General features: G+C 32.2%; 1 protein-coding gene across 1 annotated transcript; it reads left to right on the top strand.

Moving 5' to 3' along the window:
- Nucleotides 1-8,857: 8,857 nt before the first annotated feature.
- LOC132746492 (heat shock 70 kDa protein 12B-like) lies at nucleotides 8,858-17,281 on the top strand. The gene is made up of 5 exons (XM_060735671.1): nucleotides 8,858-9,336; nucleotides 12,914-13,225; nucleotides 14,039-14,260; nucleotides 14,931-15,087; nucleotides 15,549-17,281. The coding sequence occupies exons 1-5, from the start codon at nucleotides 9,334-9,336 to the stop codon at nucleotides 16,622-16,624; spliced, it is 1,770 nt and encodes a 589-aa protein (XP_060591654.1). The 5' UTR covers nucleotides 8,858-9,333; the 3' UTR covers nucleotides 16,625-17,281.
- Nucleotides 17,282-22,320: the final 5,039 nt, after the last annotated feature.

Genomic DNA, 22,320 nt, shown 5'->3' with positions numbered 1-22,320 from the left:
CAAGAAATCACGGTGAAGCGGGGCCGCACAAAAAATGAAAATTTTGAGAAAAGTAAAAAAAATTTTAAAGGGGACATTTACGGGTTTAAGGGATATTTTGGGCCAAATTGGCCAAAAAAAAGGTTTTGGGGAAATAGGCGGGGTTTCATAAAACCAAAAATTTAAAGGGTTTTTGGTTTTAGTTACCAAAACATTAGAAGGGGACTGTAAATAACATTTTAATTCTAAAATATAAATATAAAACTTTATTGCTTAGGGGGCAAGCAAATAATTTTTTTTTCTGACTGAAAAATAAAACCAAGAACCAAAAAAAAGCATTAAATTTGGGAAATTCCTTAGAGGAAAGTTTGGGGGCAAAAAAATAAAACCCCCCGGGGTTATATGATTTAAAATTTTAATCCCATGGTTAAAATCCGAAAAAGCTGGCACCCAAAAGTAAAAAGAAACCATTTCCCCTTTAAATTTTTTTTAGTTATTGCCCTTTGTTATTTTTCAATTTAATTTTTGTTCAGAGCATAACTAAAAAAGCCTTTGAGATATCAACATGAAGCTTCATAGGTGGATAGATCTCACTCAGAAGGTGTTCAGTGCTCAACCCTTCATAATTTTTGAGTTATTGTTCTTTGTTATTTTTCATACTTAATTTTTCACCTGAGTGGAGAATAACTCAAAAAGTCTTTGAGATGTCAACATGAAACTTTATAGGTGGATAGATCTTATTGAGGAGGAATGATGTGCGCAAAAGTGATAACCCTACCCCGCATAGCTTCTGAGTTATTGGCCTTTGTTAATTTTCATACTTATTTTTTTCATGAGCGGAGCATAACTCAAAAAGTCTTTGAGATGTCAACATGAAACTTCATAGGTGGATATATCTTATTGAGAAGAAATTTTGTGCACAATAATGATAACTCTACCTTTTATAAATTTTGAGTTATTGTCCTTTTTTATTTTTCATACTTTTTCTTACGGAGCTATTCTCAAAAGTATTACAGGTATCAACTTGAAACTTCATAGATGGATAGATCTCATTGATGAGGTTTGCAGAGCGCAAGAATGTTTATGCTGCCGTGCATAATTTTTCAGTTATTGCCTTTCTTATTTTTCAGTCTTATTTGTTATCTAGACAGTAACTCATTACATATTTACTATATAAGGTAATCACTCGAAACTCAAAATATAACTTAGTCTCCGTCTGTCCGTCCTTTCGTCCGTCTATTCGTCTGTCCGTCCCTCTGTCCGTTCTTCCGTCCCACATTTTTGTCCGGAGCGTAACTAAAAAGGCCTTTAAGATATCAAAATGAAACTTCATAGGTGGGTATATCTCACTAAGGAGGTGTGGAGTGCACAAAGGGATACCTATACACACCTCATAATTTTTATGTTATTGCCCTTTGCTATTTTTGAAACTTCCTTCTACCCAAAAAGTCTTGAGGTGTCAACATGAAACTTCATAGGTGGATTTATCTAATTGAGGAGAAATGCTGTGCACAAGAATGATAACTCTACACTTTATAATTTTTGAATTATTGTCCTTTGTTATTTTTCATACTTTTTGTCCGGAGCTTATCTCAAAAACTGTGAAAGCTATCAACTTGAAACTTCATAGGTAGTTAGATTTTATTAAGGAAAAGTGCAGCACACCAGAATGAAAACCTATCCTGCATTATTTTTTCAGTTATTGCCCTTAAAATGTTATTTTCTGCCATCAAAATTCACAAAGATTTCAAATCTGTAATCACAACATCCAGAAGTTGTCATTGCCAAAGGGCTTCTTTAAATTGAATTTTTCTGCTCTACTATATATACATTCTTCAAATGAGCAAACACATTCGGCGGAGCATGGCCATGTTAACATGGCTCTTGTTAAATATCAAACATGTAAATAATTTTCAGCAAAAAAATCACTGTGTATCATAGTATGTTATAGCAAAAATAAGTTGATTGATAGTTTAATTATCATTTCTTTGAGTAATAAGTAATGCTGTATTTCAATATCCCAATATTTGTTTTCAGTATCATTATCATTCCAGGTTGGTTTTGTCTTTAAACACTTTTCGCAGAGACTTGATAACATCTTTCTTGTCCCTTAAAAACATGTAAAAGTTCTCGACGTTTCAGTTTTGCTATTGCGGGTCCACGAATGTTAAAGGAGCTACACCGTTCAATGACATGCTCAGATAGCTTATGACTAACTTACTTTTCTGAATAGTACTTGGCCAAATTATCAGCCATGATTAATTCCTTCGCATTGATGAACGGGTCCTTGCTGTCACATTGATGAACATTTTTTTCTCATGCATTTTTCAAATTCCCGTACAAATAAATAGAAGTTAAAACTAGGGATTTTAACTTCACCACGATTGATTGCTGTTGTCCACCCTGCATATTTCCTTATGAATGTCTTTTCCGAGTCTTTAGAGTTTTGATTGGACTATGAATGGCCTCTGATTCATTTCCATGCGTCTTTTTCTTTAACTGATATAATATGTACCCACTGATATTTAGAAGCACCGATTACTCTGTTATAATTAAAGGTGTTGCATTTCCTGATGCATCAGATGTTTTGTACATAAATGCCTATTTGCTATCAAATCTGTGAGAAGCTGCCTATGTAAAACTGCAATTAACTGTCTTGTTGGGACTGAACCTACAGCAATTCGACATACAATGTACTTTCGATATTATATCAATACAATATGCTTGATACACGAGTTTATGAAATTTGTGTAGGAGTGATTCGTTGTACTCGAACTCGGAGGGTCTGTGAAAATTTGTTCGAGAGATCGGTAGTTCGAGCCAACCGAGGCTGAACTATTATTACATGGAACACATATCTAAAGGTTTTCCAGCTTACATAGGACAAACAATAAATACGTCAATATAATTGTTGTTAGAACATCTGTTTGTCGAATACGTCATATTAAGAATTATTATCCTATTGAAAACAATATTAACGGTGCACTGTGTTAATCTATATTTATGCATATTGTAATTGGTTGAGTTCGATTGGGCGATCATTATCCAAACTGTGAACAATGTCAAAATATATTTATATGTCTATTATGGAATTAATTTTATTTTAAACAATGAATTAATTAAATATAAAAAATAACATTTTACAGCAGCATATATTTGTAGTCATTTACTAAAATAAACACGTACAAGTATCATTCTATAAATAGATTACACTGACAATTCACGATACATGAACCACGGTTGTAATTAAAGCCGTCCGGGTAAACGTCATTTATTTATTGACTTTTGCGCATTTCAGGAGTTGTTTTCTTTTTATCGTTACTAAAGACGGCAAATATACAATTTTATCATAACAAACAAATCGGTTACAACACCTTTTATTTTGTATCAATTAACCTTAATTGCCTTTGTCACGATCACGAGGTGTTAAAAACATGTGTCACCGACTGTCAATTATTTAGAACATGTCGACCTGCAACTTTTGTTGTCTGTTTGTGTTCGACCGAAAAGGTGTGATTTACACTATATTTCTGCCGAAGGGACCAGAGATCATGTTCGAGAGTTCGAGCGATGGGTGTTCGAGCGATCCGAGGTAGAACAATATATATTATAAAGGAATTTTGCCGGGACTGGACGATGAGTTCGAGCGAAAGGAGGTATTCGAGCGATCCGAGTTCGAGCGAACGAAGTTTAACTGTAGTTACTTTCACTTGAAGGTGCCGATTTGAAAACCACATGGTACATAGGTTCTAGAAGTCTGGCTAGTTGATTCTAAACATCATCATTTTCTTTAATTTTTGTTGCTATGTCTATTATGTTGTGTCAATTAGCTAAGCGTTTCATGTTACGAAACGTGCTTTACTAGCATTTACCAGAGGCTGAGGGAAAACACATGAGCTAATACTGAAATGTATTTTAGAATGTAAATAATTAAAGGTTCTGTACATTATCACAGATTATTGATAGTTTCCTCTAGCTGACAAATTGTTTCCAAGACTTTATTCATTTTTAGGTATACTCTTTACGAAGATAAGGATAAATTATTTAAATACAACATCTCTATCTTGTAATTGCTGTGCAGACATTTCAATGTAGCTCATTATTTAAGCTTTAATAGGTGTCATAATGAAATTTGAAATCTTGATAACCATGTCAATGCCCATTGTAAGATGAACATTTGAAACCCCTGGGGTTTTTGTTTTTGGTTTTAAGCTTTAGCAGTTTCTGTTCCTGGCAAAATGCTGAACTGTGTTAATGATATGATTTTGCTTATTAGAGGAAAACAGATGCAAGACTTAAAGTAAAATACAAGTTAAAAAAATGTTTCAAATTAAATTTCAAAATGGATGACACCAGGTGTCTGCTTTTGTTTTACCATTTAATAAGATTGTATGAAATTGTATATTTTGTTATGATACTGGTTAAATTGTTTTTGTTACTGCGTTCCTGTTTTTATGTATGTCAAAAATGTTTCAAAATTACCAGTTATGTAAATTGATATCAAATAGATGTAAATATTTAAATTTCTTGCTCTTTTATTATTATAAAATACCATACATAGCTATTTGAGTGTATCATGACAAAGTGACAGTACATGCTACGTCAACTTCATATATCAACTAATACAGTACTGGGAATCAGTAATTAATAAATTTGTGTTCTACTATTTGAAAAATTGACTATTTAAATAATTTCCAATTTCTGTAAACATTGTTGGCGAGTGAATGCAGAGGTAAAGTAAACCCTGGCATAATATATTTACATAAGTAAATCCAAATAACATATTTTCGCATAGTCTTACCTTAGACATTTTGCTTCCAATGCTTTGATTGAAGATAACCATGCAATTCAGAAACTGAAGCGTAAGACTTGTCATACTCATCACACTGATACAATTTTTCGATATCTTTGTATCACTTATCTTCTCCTTATTCTTACAGCATTTAGATTTATGTTCCTGTTCTACCTCAAAATAGCTATTACTAAAATTATATTCACTTTCTATTAAATCCCCTAAAACTGCTTCAAGATCCTAACTATCTGAGAAATTAAAGATATTATCTTAACTTGTTGAACAACTTAAAGGTCGTATATGATATACTAAATAATACAAACTAAAAGCGAGGTCAAAAAAACATTTATTTCTCTCATTCCATTCTAAAGAAGGACGTGTTTGGATTTAAATTGGATAACCAGTTTCAGACAGTACCGACTGATAGAAAAAGGGTGCAAACAATCACAATGGAACAAATAAAATGATGCACATAAATAATCATAAATAATCATGATTAAACCAATTACTGAATCTGCAGCAAACATTAATTACGTCAGTATCGTATTTTTCTCTATAAAGATGAATAGGTGTTTGAAAAGGTTCTGATTGAATAGTTGAGGATATACTTGAATGAAATAAGAATCTAATTCAAAATTTTCTTTCATCTTTATTGCAATACTTTTATAACAAAAAGATAATGTTTAGGCCATATTTTTGAAACGAAAATTTTAAGAATAGTATTTTTCTTGTGCGGTTTGAATATTCTTTTTATCAAACTTTTAATTTATTTTAAAAATAAATGGAAACTTATATTTTAAAACAATGGTCAAATAAAAAATATAAAGCGCTAAACATGTTAAGTATAGGGTAAAAGTTAAAATAAATTGAATCTAAAAAATATTTTACAATATTTTATCCGTATTTATTTTTAATAATTCATTAATAAATTTATTAATAAAATTATTTTTAATGCGCAAACGAAATTAAAAAAAATTTATAAAAACTATATAACTACATTATATACAAACGCTTTATTGGCGTCCGCGCCGAAGCGCGGCGCCCCTTATGGAATGAAATCAGATTTTGTGAAAGGGCGACAGCAACTTGTCGAGCCTTTTAGTCGGTCATATCGCAATGCAAACATTTTCAAATGAATCGCGCTCTTCGGGGTATTTTTATTTATCATTTTGTAGTACACAGTGGGTCATTATGGTATGTTATTGTTGTACATGTATCTGAAAGCTTTTAATAGAATGATGAGTTGATGACCTAAATATTCCGAAAAATCTATTTATAGAGGAATGTACTACTATCGGAAATTCCCGGTCTCTCCTGGTCTATTTTGACCGGGATTTGCTAGTGACCGGCGAATAGTACCACACGTTTATTGTCCGGTCTCTCCCGGTTTTGGAGTAGAGGTTTTGGAGTAGATGTTTGATATCGTTACAGAACAGAACAAATATTTTACAGATAAATAAGCTTTTTTTCAAAATGAACGTTTGTCACTTAGTTTGGTTACAATAATTAAAAAACACAGATCAACAAATTTATTGATTATTATTATACATAAACATACAATTCGAAAAACAATAACATGTTTTATTTTATCTATATGAGATAAAAAACAATAAATATGTACAATAATTGAGATAAAAGGTACATTTTTATGGTATTAATATGACACTACCAACTTTGAAACATTTTATTTAGTTTGTTATTCGTCTTTAGTAAAGATGCCGAGGAATTATTCAAAGTTACAAATTAGATTTTATGAATTATTCAATTGATTGATAATTTAAAGAATGATTAAGAAAAATACAAATGTACATGTTTATGGTTTAAGAATAGACAATATTATATATTGAAATATTAACCATAATTTACTGAGTTTTTCCAGTTAAATTTTGACTTATAATCGTCAGTCAATATGACAATTGAATTCTTAAAATAGTAGTAAACGTAATAACTCAGTATCAAAATAGTACACATAACACAAAAAAGAAAAGAAAACAATATTCATAAAATCTGTTATTTTCTTTTAAAATAAATATTACAATTGCAATTACAATTACAAATGGTAATATAACCAGTGTCATTTTGTTATTAAGTGTGAACAGATACCTTAAGAGGGGGTCTTCACTAATAGCGATAACATAATAAAGGACAATTACACAAGTGTGGTATTGATCATGCGTTACACATATGGATTATAAATGATTGTATACATGTATATCCGTTGCTATTAATAACCACGATCATAAAGAAATAACAAGTAATATTCTAATCTCTAGCATGCCAATAAAAGTTAATAATGAACAATGTCTTTCGTCCGTCCATTCATAAGTGATAGGCCTATACAATTCTGGTAAAAACCAATCAACCATTGAAAAGTTTATAAGAATATCTTGTCATCATAAATCTACTAGTTCATCTTCACCTGCTGCATTTCTTGCTTGGACGCCCTTTGATGCTTTGCATCAATACTTTACTTGTATGAATATTGTTTCACCATTGTCAGCCAAAACATGACTAAACAATAATATCTTGTTGCTATGTAAAAAGATTTTTGTTTGCAGCCTCGATTTGGCCGGTATTAAAAGTTGCGTTTTTAACTCGTTACAATTTTGCAAATATTTCAAGCTATGTAAATAATAATTACACAGTTTAAGAGATTAAATTTTAAGCAATCTTTTGGTAATTCGGACCATAAATGATAAAAATACGTTTGTTGGAAGAGGTGAACATTATTTTTACTTTAAAAAAAAGGACAGAAAATAACATGTTTACGGTAATTTAAATTACCGAGGTCAAATATCATCTCGCTTAACACCGCTACTTAAAACAGTAATATAAGCAAAAGATAATTAAGAAATATACTCAGAAATAAATTGTACATCATATTTTGTGCTATTTTATTTTATTTAATACTGGTGGTATTCATTTAAAATTTACACAAATAACATCAATTTTTACAAGAAAACAGAAAATATTCACATAAACCTAATACTAAGTCTTGGGATCATAATTAGCGGTCTGTACCAAAGCCCCATTAAACTCCGGCATAGATCTTTTACTACCCTTCCTGCATTATGCAACATGATTGATGTTTGGTCCTTTTTACAACATTTATGCAATCCCCTTATTATGTCCGTCGCATCCAGTGCAAAAGCACTTTGATTTACTTAGTGTACTTAGGTAAAAATTAAAACCGTTTTAGAGTGTGACCAAAACTGTTTTATTTTATTTCAATTTGCATAACATATCTATAAGTTTTACATCGCAAGACAAGGATAGTTTGATAATAAGCTTATAAAATTGTGTTGATTGTAAAGAAAAAACATTCAAGTAAAATAGTACATTTTTGATGCCGATATTTTAAGTTACGGCGACATTTTGTCTCATTATTAATCTTATTTTACATTAGATGTATTTTTAGCCGTGTGGAGGCCTTAAAAAGTCACCCCGTTCATTCAATCAATAACGTTAAAATTCCGATACTTGAAGGTCGTTCAAAACGGCAATGTTGTGTTTGTGGTAGTTTAAGTTCTTTGTATTTGATCTTTTTCTAGTTGTGTGCACAGGTGTTCGGCGCGTGGCCATGACTTACACTATTCCCCCATTTCTCCTCTACTTGTTACCTTTACCTACGATTCAAAGTTTTCTGACTTCTGAGCAAATTTATACGATAAAGCGGAGCAAATCGAATACAATTTTATACATTTTGTGAAAATGGACTGGAAAAAAAACTGTTTGAAAATTGGTTAAATTTGTTAAAACAATGAATAAAGGAATGTATTTGTTTGTTGTGAATTATTTCCGAATTTAAGTGTGACGAACGTAATTGTTATTTGTAAGAACGCTTTGAATCGCACATTAATGATAAGTGGTCAGTTACATTTTATTAAAGAAACACTTATTATCCAACATCAATGGCAGTAACATTTAGATAAGTAACATTTCTTCAGGAGATTACTTGTTCAAGTTTTCAGCACGAATAGACGTGCGCCCTAAACGAGAAAACAATGGGCGGAACTAAATAAAATGGAATTTTAAAAGGGGATCAGAGGTACTGTCTGCATGTCACAGATAAGACGTCAAAAGACAATGTTTAAAAGCAGGCAACATATCATAAGGGTGATTCAACATTATTCAAGTAGGAATATTGGAACAACCGAAATCGAAGAGCCAAATAGTTGAAACTAAAAAATATAATGTCGTGTTGAACGATCTTTAAGGATATATAACATCTCTGATTGAATGTACGAGGCGACTGTACAAACCGTGGTGATTTTGTATTACTTAACTCTGCGTGTACCGTGTATCAATGTTATCTTCATTTTCATGTAAAAAATTTAATCAGTGCGTGGATTTTTCACAATTTTAATCCTGTGATCAATAAACTTGCCGATAAAACCCGTCTGTTTTTATTTATTGATTACTTCCTGTTGGTAAATTCGTTGACATTCAGAGTCGAAACGTTGTATATTTTTCAAATAAAATAATTACATTTTTAAATTGAAACTGGAGTCGATTTCTATATTCAAACTTACATTAACATTCAGTAGGAAGAAACGACAGCTATGGTATGTTACCTTTTTTAAAATCATTTTTAAACATTTTTCAGATTATACATAATACATTATTTCTTAAAACTTAAAAAGTGGATTGGTATACAATAGACACATTTACCATAAGTATTTCAAATATTAATAAAAACAAAAAAAAATGCATCATCCGGATATTCTTAAGAAATATTGCTTGAAAAACGTTCTATGTGATTTATGTAGCATTTTGTTATAGAACTATAAAATTATAGGTAATATCGGATTATTATCTCACACTTGCTACCAGCATCCATATATGAGCCGCGTTATGACAAAACCAAAATAGTGCGTTTGCGACTAGCATGGATCCAGACCAGCCTGCGCAACCGCGAAGTCTGATCAGGATCCATGCTGTTCGCTATCAGTTTTTCTACTTGTAATAGGGATGGTAAGCGAACAGCATGGATCCTGATCAGACTGCGCGGATGCGCAGGCTGGTCTGGATCCATGCTGGTCGCAAACGCACTATGTTGGTTTTGTCGTGACGCGGCTCAATTATAATTCTTTCGTGCATTGTTGTAAATTCTAATTCTTAGAACTATAAAACAAGAGGGCCATGATGGCCCTAGATCGCTCACCTGACCCATCAAACTCATCCAAACAATTACCCAGACAAGCATTCTGACCAAGTCTCATGACAGGTGAGTGAAAAATGTGACCACTACAGTGTTAACAAGGATTATCCATATTTGAGCAGTGTGAACTAGTTTTTTACCCAGGTGACCCATATTCAAACTTGACATAGAAATCATCAAAACAAACTTTCAGACCAATTTCCAGGATACTTGAATCAAAACAGTAGCAACTAGAGTGTAACTAAGATTTTTCCATTTTTAGCTCCGGTGACCTAGTTTCACATGCGATTTCGAACTCATCCGAGCAATTACCTAGACAAGCATCCTGACCAAGTTTGATGATAATTGAGTCGAAAATGTGACCACTAGAATGTTAACAAGGCTTTTCCATATTTGGGCGGTGTGACCTAGTTTTTCATCCAAGATTACCCATATTCGAACTTGACTTAGAAATCATCAAAACAAACTTTCAGACCAATTTACAGGATATTTGAATCACAACAGTAGCCACTAGAATGTTTACAAGATTGTTCTATTTTTAGCTCCTGTGACCTAGTTTTTCATCCGAGATAACAATGTTCGATTTAATCCCAGCAATGACCTAGACACGTTTCCTGACCCAGTTTGATGACAATTGAGTCAAAATTGTGACCACTAGAGTGTTGTCAAGGTTTTTCTATTTTTAGCTCCTGTGACCTAGTTTTTCATCCGAGATGACCAATGTTCAAACTCATCCGAGCAAGTACGTAGACAAGCATCCTGATCAAGTTTGATGACACTTTTGTCAAAAATGTGACCGCTAGAGTGTTAACAAGGTTTTTCTATTTTTAGCTCTGGTGACCTACTTCTTCATCCGAGATGATCCATGTTCGAACTCGTCCTAGCTATCACATAGACAAGCATCCTGACCAAGTTTGATGATGATTGAGGCAAAAATGTGACCGCTAGTGTTAATAAGGTTTTTCTATTTTTAGCTCCGGTGACCTAGTTTTTCATCAAGGATGACCCATGTTCAAACTCATCCAAGCTATCACCTAGACAAGCATCTTGACCAAGTTTGATGATGATTGATGCAAAAATGTGACCGCTAGAGTGTTAACAATGTTTTTTCTATTTTTAGCTCCGGTGACCTACTTTTTCATCCGAGATGACCCATGTTCGAACTCATCCGAGCTATCACCTAGGCAAGCATCCTGACCAAGTTTGATGATGATTTAGACAAAATGTGACCGCTAGAGTGTTAACAAGGTTTTTCTATTTTTAGCTCTTGTGACCTAGTTTTTCATCCAAGATGACCCATGTTCAAACTCATCCGAGATTTTATCTAGATAAGCATCCTGACTAAGTTTGATGATGACTGAGGCAAAAATGTGACCGCTGGAGTGTTAACAAGGTTTTTCTATTTTTAGCTCCTGTGACCTAGTTTTTCATTCGAGATGACCCATGTTCGAACTCATCCGAGCTATCACATAGATAAGCATCCTGACCAAGTTTGATGGTGATTGAGGCAAAAATGTGACCGCTAGTGTGTTAACAAGGTTTTTCTATTTTTAGCTCCGGTGACCTACTTTTTCATCCAAGATGACCCATGTTCGAATTCATCCGAGCTATCACCTAGACAAACATCCTGACCAGGTTTGATGATGATTGAGGCAAATTTGTGACCTCTAGAGTGTTAACAAGGTTTTTCTTTTTCTAGCTCTTGTGACCTAGTTTTTCATCAGAGATAACCCATGTTCGAACTCATCCGAGCTATCAATTAGATAGCAATTAGCATCCTGACTAAGTTTGATGATGATTGACGCAAAAATGTGACCGCTGGAGTGTAAACAAAGTTTTTCTATTTTTAGCTCCTGTGACCTAGTTTTTCATCCGAGATGACCCATGCTCGAACTCATCCGAGCTATCACATAGACAAGCATTCTGACAAAGTTTGATGATGATTGTGGCAAAAATGTGACCACTAGAGTGTTAACAACGTTTTTCTTTTTTTAGCTCCGGTGACCTACTTTTTCATCCGAGATAAGCCATGTTCGAACTTTTCCGAGCTATCACCTAGACAAACATCCTGACCAGGTTTGATGATGATTAAGGCAAAATTGTGACCTCTAGAGCGTTAACAAGGTTTTTCTATTTTTAGCTCCGGTGACCTAGTTTTTCATCCGAGATGACCCATGTTCTAACTCATCTGAGCTATCACCTAGACAAGCATCCTGACCAAGTTTGATGATGATTGATGCAAAAATGTGACCGCTAGAGTGTTAACAAGGTTTTTCTATTTTTAGCTCCGGTGACCTACTTTTTACAGCTATCAACTAGATAAGCATCCTGACCAAGTTTGATGATGGCAAAAATGCAACTGCTAGAGTGTTGACAACTAAATGTGAACGGACGACGGACAATCATCGATCCTAAAAGCTCACCCTGAGCATGCTCAGGTGAGCTAAAAATCAAAAATTAATCTTGACATCCTTTCGTCAATTCTTAGCTGCGAAGTATCGTTGATGTTAAAAAAGAAAAACAACAACAAAGAAAAACAACAACAAACAAAGGGCGTTTCTATACCTTTTATGACAATATAAACAAACAACTAAGATCATTATTCTATTTAATATACCCTTTTAAATACTCTTGAAACTAACATTGCATTTCGAGTATGCAAGTTTGCGTCGGTCATGAAAGCAAACAAAAGGACTATGATAGCCCTGATTGTTAAGGTTTCATTAATATTTTAGCTATGAAGGTATGTACATAGCCTGTTTCATCTCGGGGCATGTACGAATTGTAAGTTTATATGGGTATTAAACTGTGTAATCCTGGCATAGCTTTTCATAGCAGTTTATGTACTTTTTCATTTTACTCAATACTTCATTAACTGTATCCTAAAGGCTTGTTTTTTTATTCAATTTATCTGATTTATTATTTGTTCTTAATAAACGCATGGTTGACAAAACTTCTGATATCATATTGATTATACACAGACGACCACAAAAAGACTTCTAGTCGGAGCAATAGACTTTGGAACAACATTCTCTGGATGGGCCTATTCTTTCAAACATGACTATGATTTGGACCCAACAAAAGCGAATATAAAACATTGGCTGTCGGGATCTGGGAATTTAATGACTGAAAAAACACCGACATGCGCATTGGTAAATCCTGATGGTAAAACACTGAAAGCGTTTGGGTACGATGCCGAAAACGAATATCGAGAATTACTTGATAGAGGAGACGATAAAATGTTTTATTTCTTTAAACGATTCCAAATGAAACTATATTCTAAGATTGGCAAAGTAAGTTGCAATATATGTTAATATTAAAGGTGCTGTCATTTTGTTAACATATGATAAATACATTTTAACTAGATTTTCAACAAAAAATGTTATGGATTTGAGTTGTGAATGTTTGCGAGCGGACAAAACAGCAACAACAACGTAAGCCAGTAACTCAATAATAAGAAAAAGAAAAGAATAATGATTCTAAAACACTGCATTTCATTTGGACAAACTATATATCTACACTTCCACATTTTGAGTTATACTTAGACAAAACTTACGTATGAAGCATAACAAAGACATTTATTCAAACTAAACTGCAGTTTATAAACAATATACGACTATTTTTCACAAAAAATCTATACATATATAAAGCTTTAAGTGAATAGTTTTTATACATATTATGTTATTTATTCATTTTTGATTTATTTCCCAGTGAAAAGATACAAAAATCACGCAAAAGGAAGTTTTTTTTTTTTAGACACTACACTTTTCTTACATGCGACCTAGCTATGTAATTGTTTTAAAGTTATTTCTTTAAATTATGCTTGGAACGAAAAGGTCAGTATTTTACAGCCGAAAAAAGTTGACCCGTACAATATCTCAGTGTTTTTCGTTTTATTTTCTTTTAAAAGTAAAATTACTATCGTTCCTTTGATCTTAAATATGTTTAGGTGACTTCTACATTATAAGTACAATGCGAACAAATTGTCTTGAAAATGCTGTCAAATTACATTTTGGCGTATAACAAAAGAAACATTCTATTGTTTAGAATGAATCTGGTCAGAGTTATTTAAGTTAAGTGCAAATGCATATAAACTATTATTCCAGGGCTTTAAAAGAGACATGACAATCGAAGATGAGCTTGGTAGAAGTCTTTTAGCAGCTGATGTATTTGGCATGTCAATCAAATTCTTGGTAGAGGACATGCTTAAACATGCTTGCAAGGGAATAGAAGGTTTAATCGAATCATTTGAAATCCACTTGGTTATAACAGTTCCTGCATTATGGTCAGATGCCGCGAAGCAATTCATGTATGAAGCTGCCGAACAAGTTAGCACTATTATTTTCACATAAATCATTCTAGCAATTAGTCACATTATCATGCATCTTGTTTTCTGTACTAGTTTCTATGGATTTTATTTTGATTAAATTTTTAATGCTAATGTAACGTGCAAAGTATAAGTTAGATCAAACTAGATACAATGATTTATAAGCGTATTCATGACACATACTACCCGTGCTGTTTTCTGTGCAGCTTTATTATTTCGTCACTTAAGTACTAAAAAACTGAATACAAGATGAAAGGTTTCAAAACTGAAATTAGCTTATCAAGTTGTTGCCATGATTAATCGCACTTTTATTTTTATATTTACACATTACAACTAAGTTTGGACTCTCGAATAAAGATGGCAGTACTACATTAAAGGACAATTCTCCTCCGCCAACTGTTTTACTTTTACTGTTTTCTATGGATTTTATTTTGTGAAAAATTTAATGCTCACATCGAAAATAAAATTTAAGAAACAATCATTAAGAAACTAAGAAACTAGCAAAACAATGAGTTCTCCTTTATTTTCATAATTGAATAACACTACTGAAAATGGTTCCTCTGTAAACGGCGGAATTTAACATTGTGTACAATTAAACTCTGTGCAATCTTAGCAAATAAATAAACGGGACTACATTTGAGCTAATATACATATATATGTACTTTTCTTAGGCAGGTATATGTAAAGAACAATTAACAATAGCTTTGGAACCAGAAGCGACTTCGCTGTATTGCAGACATGTGCATATCAATAAACCTGGTGACATTGGCGATGATTCCATTGGCACGTTACCAAATGGCACAAAATACATAGTTATTAATGCTGGAGGTATTATACATATACTATATTATACGTTCTATTCTATAATTAAAATACTGTTTATATCAAATCAATGCCAAATACCTAGATACAGATGTTTCACTTCAAAAATATATCGTTCAGCGTTTCATGCTGTTTGGTGAATCGGTCACTGCAGTCAGCGGGCGTCGACGGTAGCCTGCAATCTTTAGTACCGTCCATGAACGGGCTCAATCCAACGGAGCCTGCAATATTTATAATTTTGTCGTTTCGGACGTCATTTAGGTTTCTTTTTTCTCGATTTAAAGATATTGTTATTATCCTAAAATACTTTTGTTGTCACTTCACTCCAAGGGCATTTTATACTATTGCTCATTGTGTATGATACCAAACAAACCTATTTATATTAATACCCTTTTTAGTGGTTTGGAGTTTTAATAATCGAAATAAAATCAATAATATCAAATGTAATATGTAGCACTGTTTTCAAGGTGGAACAATAGACCTAACAGTGCACGAGGCAGGAAGTGAGCATACATTGAGAGAAGTTAAACCTGTAAGTGGTGGCGAATGGGGAGGTACAATGGTTAATACGGAATTCGAAAATTTGCTGATACGTTTAGTAGGACGAACTGTTTTTGAAAAGTTCAAAGACGAAGAAAAGGAGGATTGGCTTGAAATGCAACGGGAATTTGAGTTTCGGAAACGAGAGACAAATGTAGACAGTGAAGGTAAAATAAGCATGAGAATCCCAACATCCCTTACTGATCTTTACAATAATCACACACAACTTGATCTCAGGACTTCGTTAGAATTTTCTGAGTATGCAGGAGATATCGAACTGAAAAGGGGTAAGATGAAGATTTCTAACGAAGTCTTTGCCAATATGTTTGAGAGTTCGGTAACAAAAATTGTTGATTATCTGACGTCGTTGTTGTTCGATGGCTTACTTAAAGAAATGAGAGTTTTACTCATGGTCGGTGGTTATTCTGAATCGCGAGTATTACATCGTGCAGTTACAGAAGCATTGCCCGGAATTCAAGTCATAAGACCTGACGAGGCTTCAATGATCGTATTGAGAGGTGCTTTAATATATGGACACAATCCTGTATTAATAAGCGAAAGAATTCTCAAATATACCTATGGAACTAACTACACACCGCTTTTCATTGAGGGCATTCATCCTCATGATAAACGTTTCAAATCAAAGGATGGCAAAATTAGATGTCGGAATGTCTTTAACAAATTTGTAACTACTGGACAGACAGTGAAGCCAGGAGAAACCCAACTTACAGATACCTATTTTACTCCTTCAAGAAGACAGAAGGCTATGCTGTTTGAAATATATGCTTCAGTGAATGAAAATCCTGTTAACACAGATGATGAAGGATGCTTTGAGATTGGTAGACTAAGGATAGAGTTTGATAAGGAACGTCACACGAGAAATAGAAGAGATAGGAAAGTAACCCTAACTATGCTATTTGGTGAGACAGAAATCATCGTAGAAGTTGAAGATAAATGTACTGGAAAGAAGAAAATAACTACAATTGATTTTCCTTGGAAATAAACTTAGAATACTTTAACGTTAAGAGAATGTCCGTACCAGTTATATGTCTGATATATCTGCTCGCATAAAAAGTACAGTCATGTTAAATTTATTCATGTGAATAAACTATGCAATTATCAATTTGAAAGTTTGTAAAGAGAAATTTCAGTGATAAACGGTTTACTTTTCGTACTAATGTAAAAAGAAGAAAAAGTAAACAAAGTAAAGCAATAGTTACAAAACAGTCACAAAACAAACCCAGCCACTTTCAACCATAAAAATTGTACTAAATTCGGCACTGAATTCATGACAACGACAAGCGTTTAAAAGTGTTATCAAAACACTTTATATTATTTTCATTTTGATAACACGGCTGTAAGAATATAACTTTATATTGCAAGACAAAAATGTATTAAATAGTACTGGTTGTAGAAAATGAAATAATAGATTTTTTTGTATTACGATATTTGATATTAAGGCGATTCGATTTTGTTTCATATTTTATCTTAAGAAAATAGTTTTCAAATTGGAACACAAGGCTTGTTATATCTTTAATATATTTTCTTGTGCTTTCTGTTTTGAAAACACGGCAAGATTTGACGCAACTCCAACTTAAAGCAAATAATAATTATAGAAATGTCTTACATCACAAATATGAAATAAATACAGAAAAAAATATTTTTAAAGGCTTGTTTCTGTGTTAAGTTCCCTAATAAACGTGTTACAAAAGATGGTTTGATCGCGTTATCAATTTTGCTGTTCAATTAAGTGTTATCTTTACCTACGTTTTAAGGCCTTGAGAATTTAGATCATGTAAGGTGTTAAAAACTGAAGGCAGTTGTACAGATAACGCGGATATGTGTTTTTGTCAAGGTAGCAAAATGTAAACAAAGTGGTTTTAAAGTTTAACAAAGCACTATTCAATTATAACTTGTTGTCTTTTTTTTCTTCAAATAAACACATTTTTATTTTTTACAGGTTTGGAAATAAAAATGCATTTCTTTGTCTCTAATAATTCAGAAAGTAAGATAAAAATCAAAAGAGTCAATTAACAGTTAGTAATAAAACAATCCGTGATTTAAAGATTCGTTGCATTACAAAATGATACATTAGAAGACTTTGAAAATTGCTGGATATGTTTGATATCTAAAACAATACATGCAGAGGGAAATGCTACCAAAGCAGTTTATTTATTTATATGTTTTCATCCTTTTGACCCTTTTCTTGTGTATTTGTATAAATGAATGAACCTATTAACTTTTTAAAATGTCTTATACATTCTGATATAATACCTGACTAATTATTTTATTGTTTTTTATTGTAAACTTCACTTATAGCGAACACGGTTATAGCGAATTTCCGGTTATAAGGAACGATTTATTTTGGCCCGAATTTTGCCCTTCTTTATTTAATATAAAAATATACGGTTATAGCAAACACGGTTATAAGGAATTGTCGCTTATAAGGAACTCATGTTTCAGTCCCAATTCAGTTAAAAGTACAGAAAATTACACTTTTAAAGCGAACTCCAAAAAAAAAAAAAAGAAAAAGAATTGGAACAATGTTTTAAACTATTAATGTATTTTCTTTTTCTTTGTCAACATATTTTTTCCTTTTAAAGTCCCTTTCATCTTTCACTTCTTTGACACTGATAAACTATTGTCCTCAAAATTGTGTCATTAACCTTTTCAGTGCTGATAAATTATGTATAACCAAGAGACCTTGGAAATAACCTACTAGTAGACGGTCTCCTCCATTGACAGTCTTTGGAATACTTAAAATTGCTCGCTTATTCACAAATGCATTTATTTCACTAAAGTAACTTATTGACGAAGCATATACAATTCATATTATACATGTATATATGAATTAACACAGAGCTATACTTATTTTTTATCCTTCTGTATTATAAGTCTGTAAATTACTTAAATATTTACCAGCATCCTATTTTTGTTTTCAATATTAATTACTTATATATTTTATTAAACGGTGTCCCTTTCATGATTCCAAATATTGACACTAATAAACAATTGTCATTTAGTCTTTCCAATTTAATACCAATTATGCTTAACCAAGAGACCGTCGATTTGTATAAAATATCTGGAAAAAAATACTAATCGACGATTGTATCAAATTTGCATTTTTGAAACACCTTTTCTGGCCCTGTGACCTACTTATGTTTGAGACCGGAACGTCTAAATTCTTAACAAGTATAAAACAGGTTCGGAAAATCTTTGTTAATTAAATGCTCGGTTGTTCGTGATCTATATACCATGCCTTATCCAATTAAAAGGTTTATACTCTTTAAAATTTTCATTTTACTAAGTTTCTTACTGACATTTAATAAGTTGTGTCCGAAATAGCGAATTATGTATTTTGTTAGCTTATACGTCGTAGAGAGAGAGGGTACATAAATAGCACGATATCGTAGTACAATCTGTTAGACTAACCCTATTGAGTGCCTTACATATACAATTTTGAATTAAAGAAGATAAAACGTACAAAGGTTGTTTATTTGGTACAAATCATTTTTTTAAAAACTCTCTCTAAAGGTCTTGTTAAATAAATATATAGCTGCCTACAACATTTGCATATGATTTCAACCTTCGTAAGCAAGTAATATTTGTATAAACAATAATACTGTGAAACGAGGAAAAGGTCTACTTTGAAGATTAAAGAAAGGGCAATTACTCCAAAATAAGGCAGTGCAGAGTGACGGTTCTTTTGTACCACACTTTCACCCAATTAGATCTCTCTACATACGACGTTTCTTGTTGATGTCTCATATTTTCAGAGCAATGTCCCGGACAAAGTTCAAAGTTTAAAAATGATCAAAGGACAATAGCTCCAAAATTAAGCGAGGCAGGGTTACGGTTCTTTTGCAATGCACTTATAATCAATAAGATCTATCTACCTACAAAGTTTCTTGTTGATTCCTTTTGTAGCTTCAGAGTTATGTCCCGGACAAGAAAAAGGGACAGACGGACGTCTGGATGGGCAAACATCCAATGGTCTATAGGCTTCATTCCGTCCATAATTTTAGTTAAAACAAAGAAGAAAATAAAATAAACCGACTGGTTTATGTTGTAATTTTACTAATCTTTGTGGAAAAGTGCCACATAAAGATAACAAAACACAAACACCCTGGACGGACAGACGGACATAACGGCGTTTATATGCTCTACCTTCGGGAAGCATAAAAATGAGCACAATGTCACATTAAGTTTACATTTTGTCATAATTCCTTTTAAATTTATTATTAACTTCACATGAACGATAAAAAAACTAAAGTAGCCTAAGGTCTCTCAAAGTCCATCACAATTTACCTATTATTGTTCAATTTATTATCAAAATCAGCTGTTGGTCAATCGCCGGTATAAAATGCAATGTTTTCAGTTCGGCTAAACTTGGTCAATTATAAAAAATGGGCATAATGTCAACCTTAAATATTTTTTATCACCGTAAGTTGATTAGAAGTACATGTATAAATATTAAGTCTATATACAAAAAAACCCTGCAGGTTATTATCAAGGACAACACTTAAATAACAAAAGGAGCTTCTTTCAATAATATGACTTTTAGGATGCTAATAAAAAAGAATTTAAAATTGCTTGTAAATTTGGGTCATGTCAAAGACAAGTTGCCAAATCATAAATGAGATTAAATAGTATATTTAAATTTATTGTTGACTTTGTTATCTCACTGTGAATGACTCTGTCGTTGATCTCACTTTTTGTTTCCTACAAAAATCCGCCGAAAAAGAAATCCAAATTAATTTATAGTGGCGTAAAGATTCTGTTTATATTTATCACGTACAGATACATTTTGACGTGGATTTAATAGAATATAATTGAACTCAATACCGTCATAGAAAACGACAACAGAAAGCACGCTTCATTTTAAACCAGTACTTTTCAGTAATAATAATTTAGAGTTCTTTATTCAGCCAGTTTTATTGTTTTTATCTAGCAGTCATCTAAAGTATCAAAGTATCTCTTTTAAGCTTTACTGTTACCGGGAAAAATAATGGTGGTGGAAAAGGAAACAGGAAGGATACTGATTTATTCCTTGTGTTCTAGTAAAGCTACAAGTAGAAATATTAATTTGTACATTATAGTTTTAACTACTAATATACTTTAAGACTTCATTATTCATATGTTTTTTTTCGGGTGAAAGAAATCCGAAAATGAGTTTTTGATGAGATAAAAGTTAACAGTAAAACGATAATAGAAACCGCGCTTTATTTAGAACCGGGATTTTCATTTTAAATCATTTTAAAAGTTCTTCATTCAGTCAGTATTTATGGTTTTATCTTAACAAAATAGCAGTCATCTAAAGTATCAAAGTATCACTTCTAGGCTTTAAGGGCAATGATATTGTCACCTGAAAACAAAACAATTAGTGGTTGAGAAAAAAGAAACATTAACATAAAAGGATAGTTATTTATTCCTTTTGGTTTAGACCATTTTCAAGAAAAAAATATTCATTTGTACATTATGGTTTATATTATTAATATACTTTAAGACTTCATAATTCATATGTTTTTTCCGGTGAAAGAAATCCAATAATTAGTTTTTAATGAGATAAAAATTAACAGTTGAAAAACGAGCATCTTATCAGTTAAGGGGGCCTGCCATAAACAATGTCATTTAAGTTGCAAATTCCGTGTAGCTATGTTTTTATGTTCTTGTATACTTGAAAGACACATGTTTTGCCAAAATCAAGGCAAAACATAAAACAAAACAAATTACTGCTGTTTACTGTGTTGTACTCATTAACTAAGAAATTTACCAATTTGCAGTTTTTGTTATATTATGATAAATAAAATTGAACTGTGGGCTATGCGTTAGCAAATGGTAAGAACAAATACCTTTTACGATTATTGTTTTATCACTATGTTTATATAAACATTGTAAATGTTTAAAAAGCCTCAATATTACTAACCGCATTTATTGAAGTTAACAAGTGTGTGTGATAAAAGACTTGACACGACTAGGAACGATAACTTTTTGATAAGATAAGCACAAAACGAACAACAATAATTATTTGATAGAATAAAATGAAGTCAAAGATGACAGGTGATTCACACAATTTTTCATTATATATCTGTACATATTTTTTCTACATCAGTTGGATGTTTCATATGCACAAATACAACCAGACAGAAAAAAGATCTGTATCACACGCGAGTGTGATCCGAACTAACACCATTTTTGTTATACATAAAGTTTACTTATTGTGTACATTCGCTGTTTCTGCGGATTATTCTAATTTTTTAAACTATTTTCATGTTTAAATATTGAATTCTGCCTAAGTCAGTAGTCCACTTATTAACAGGCTCGATTAAACCTAGCATGCACTATTTTAAATTTTGTCGTTTTGGAAGTTCTTGAAGGATCAGTCTTTCTCTACATTTCAATGATAGAATGATCATAATGTTATTATAGAGTATCTTGTTCTATTACTTGAATTTTCCTCTCTCAAAATTAAATAGAACGCTTCCGTACCTCGTAAATTCCTAGTTTGGTAAATTCTTTCAGTATCAGATACAGATTTCAGATCAAAATACTCCTATTACAAACATCTTTTATCCTAAAGGTTTTGTTTTCTTCTCTCAATCATGCACCCTCGGATACAGTTTTCATCTTTATAAGTAATACAAAGATGCGTGTGTTAGTATTTTTTTAATCAGTTGATGACCAACCCTTTTAACGTGA

Source organism: Ruditapes philippinarum, unplaced genomic scaffold (genome assembly GCF_026571515.1).
Source record: "Ruditapes philippinarum isolate M1 unplaced genomic scaffold, ASM2657151v2 ctg5659_1_1_1_1, whole genome shotgun sequence".
Classification (NCBI taxonomy): Eukaryota; Metazoa; Mollusca; class Bivalvia; order Venerida; family Veneridae; genus Ruditapes; species Ruditapes philippinarum.
The sequence above is the reverse complement of the archived record's forward strand: the minus strand, read 5'-3'. Positions and strand labels throughout refer to the sequence as shown.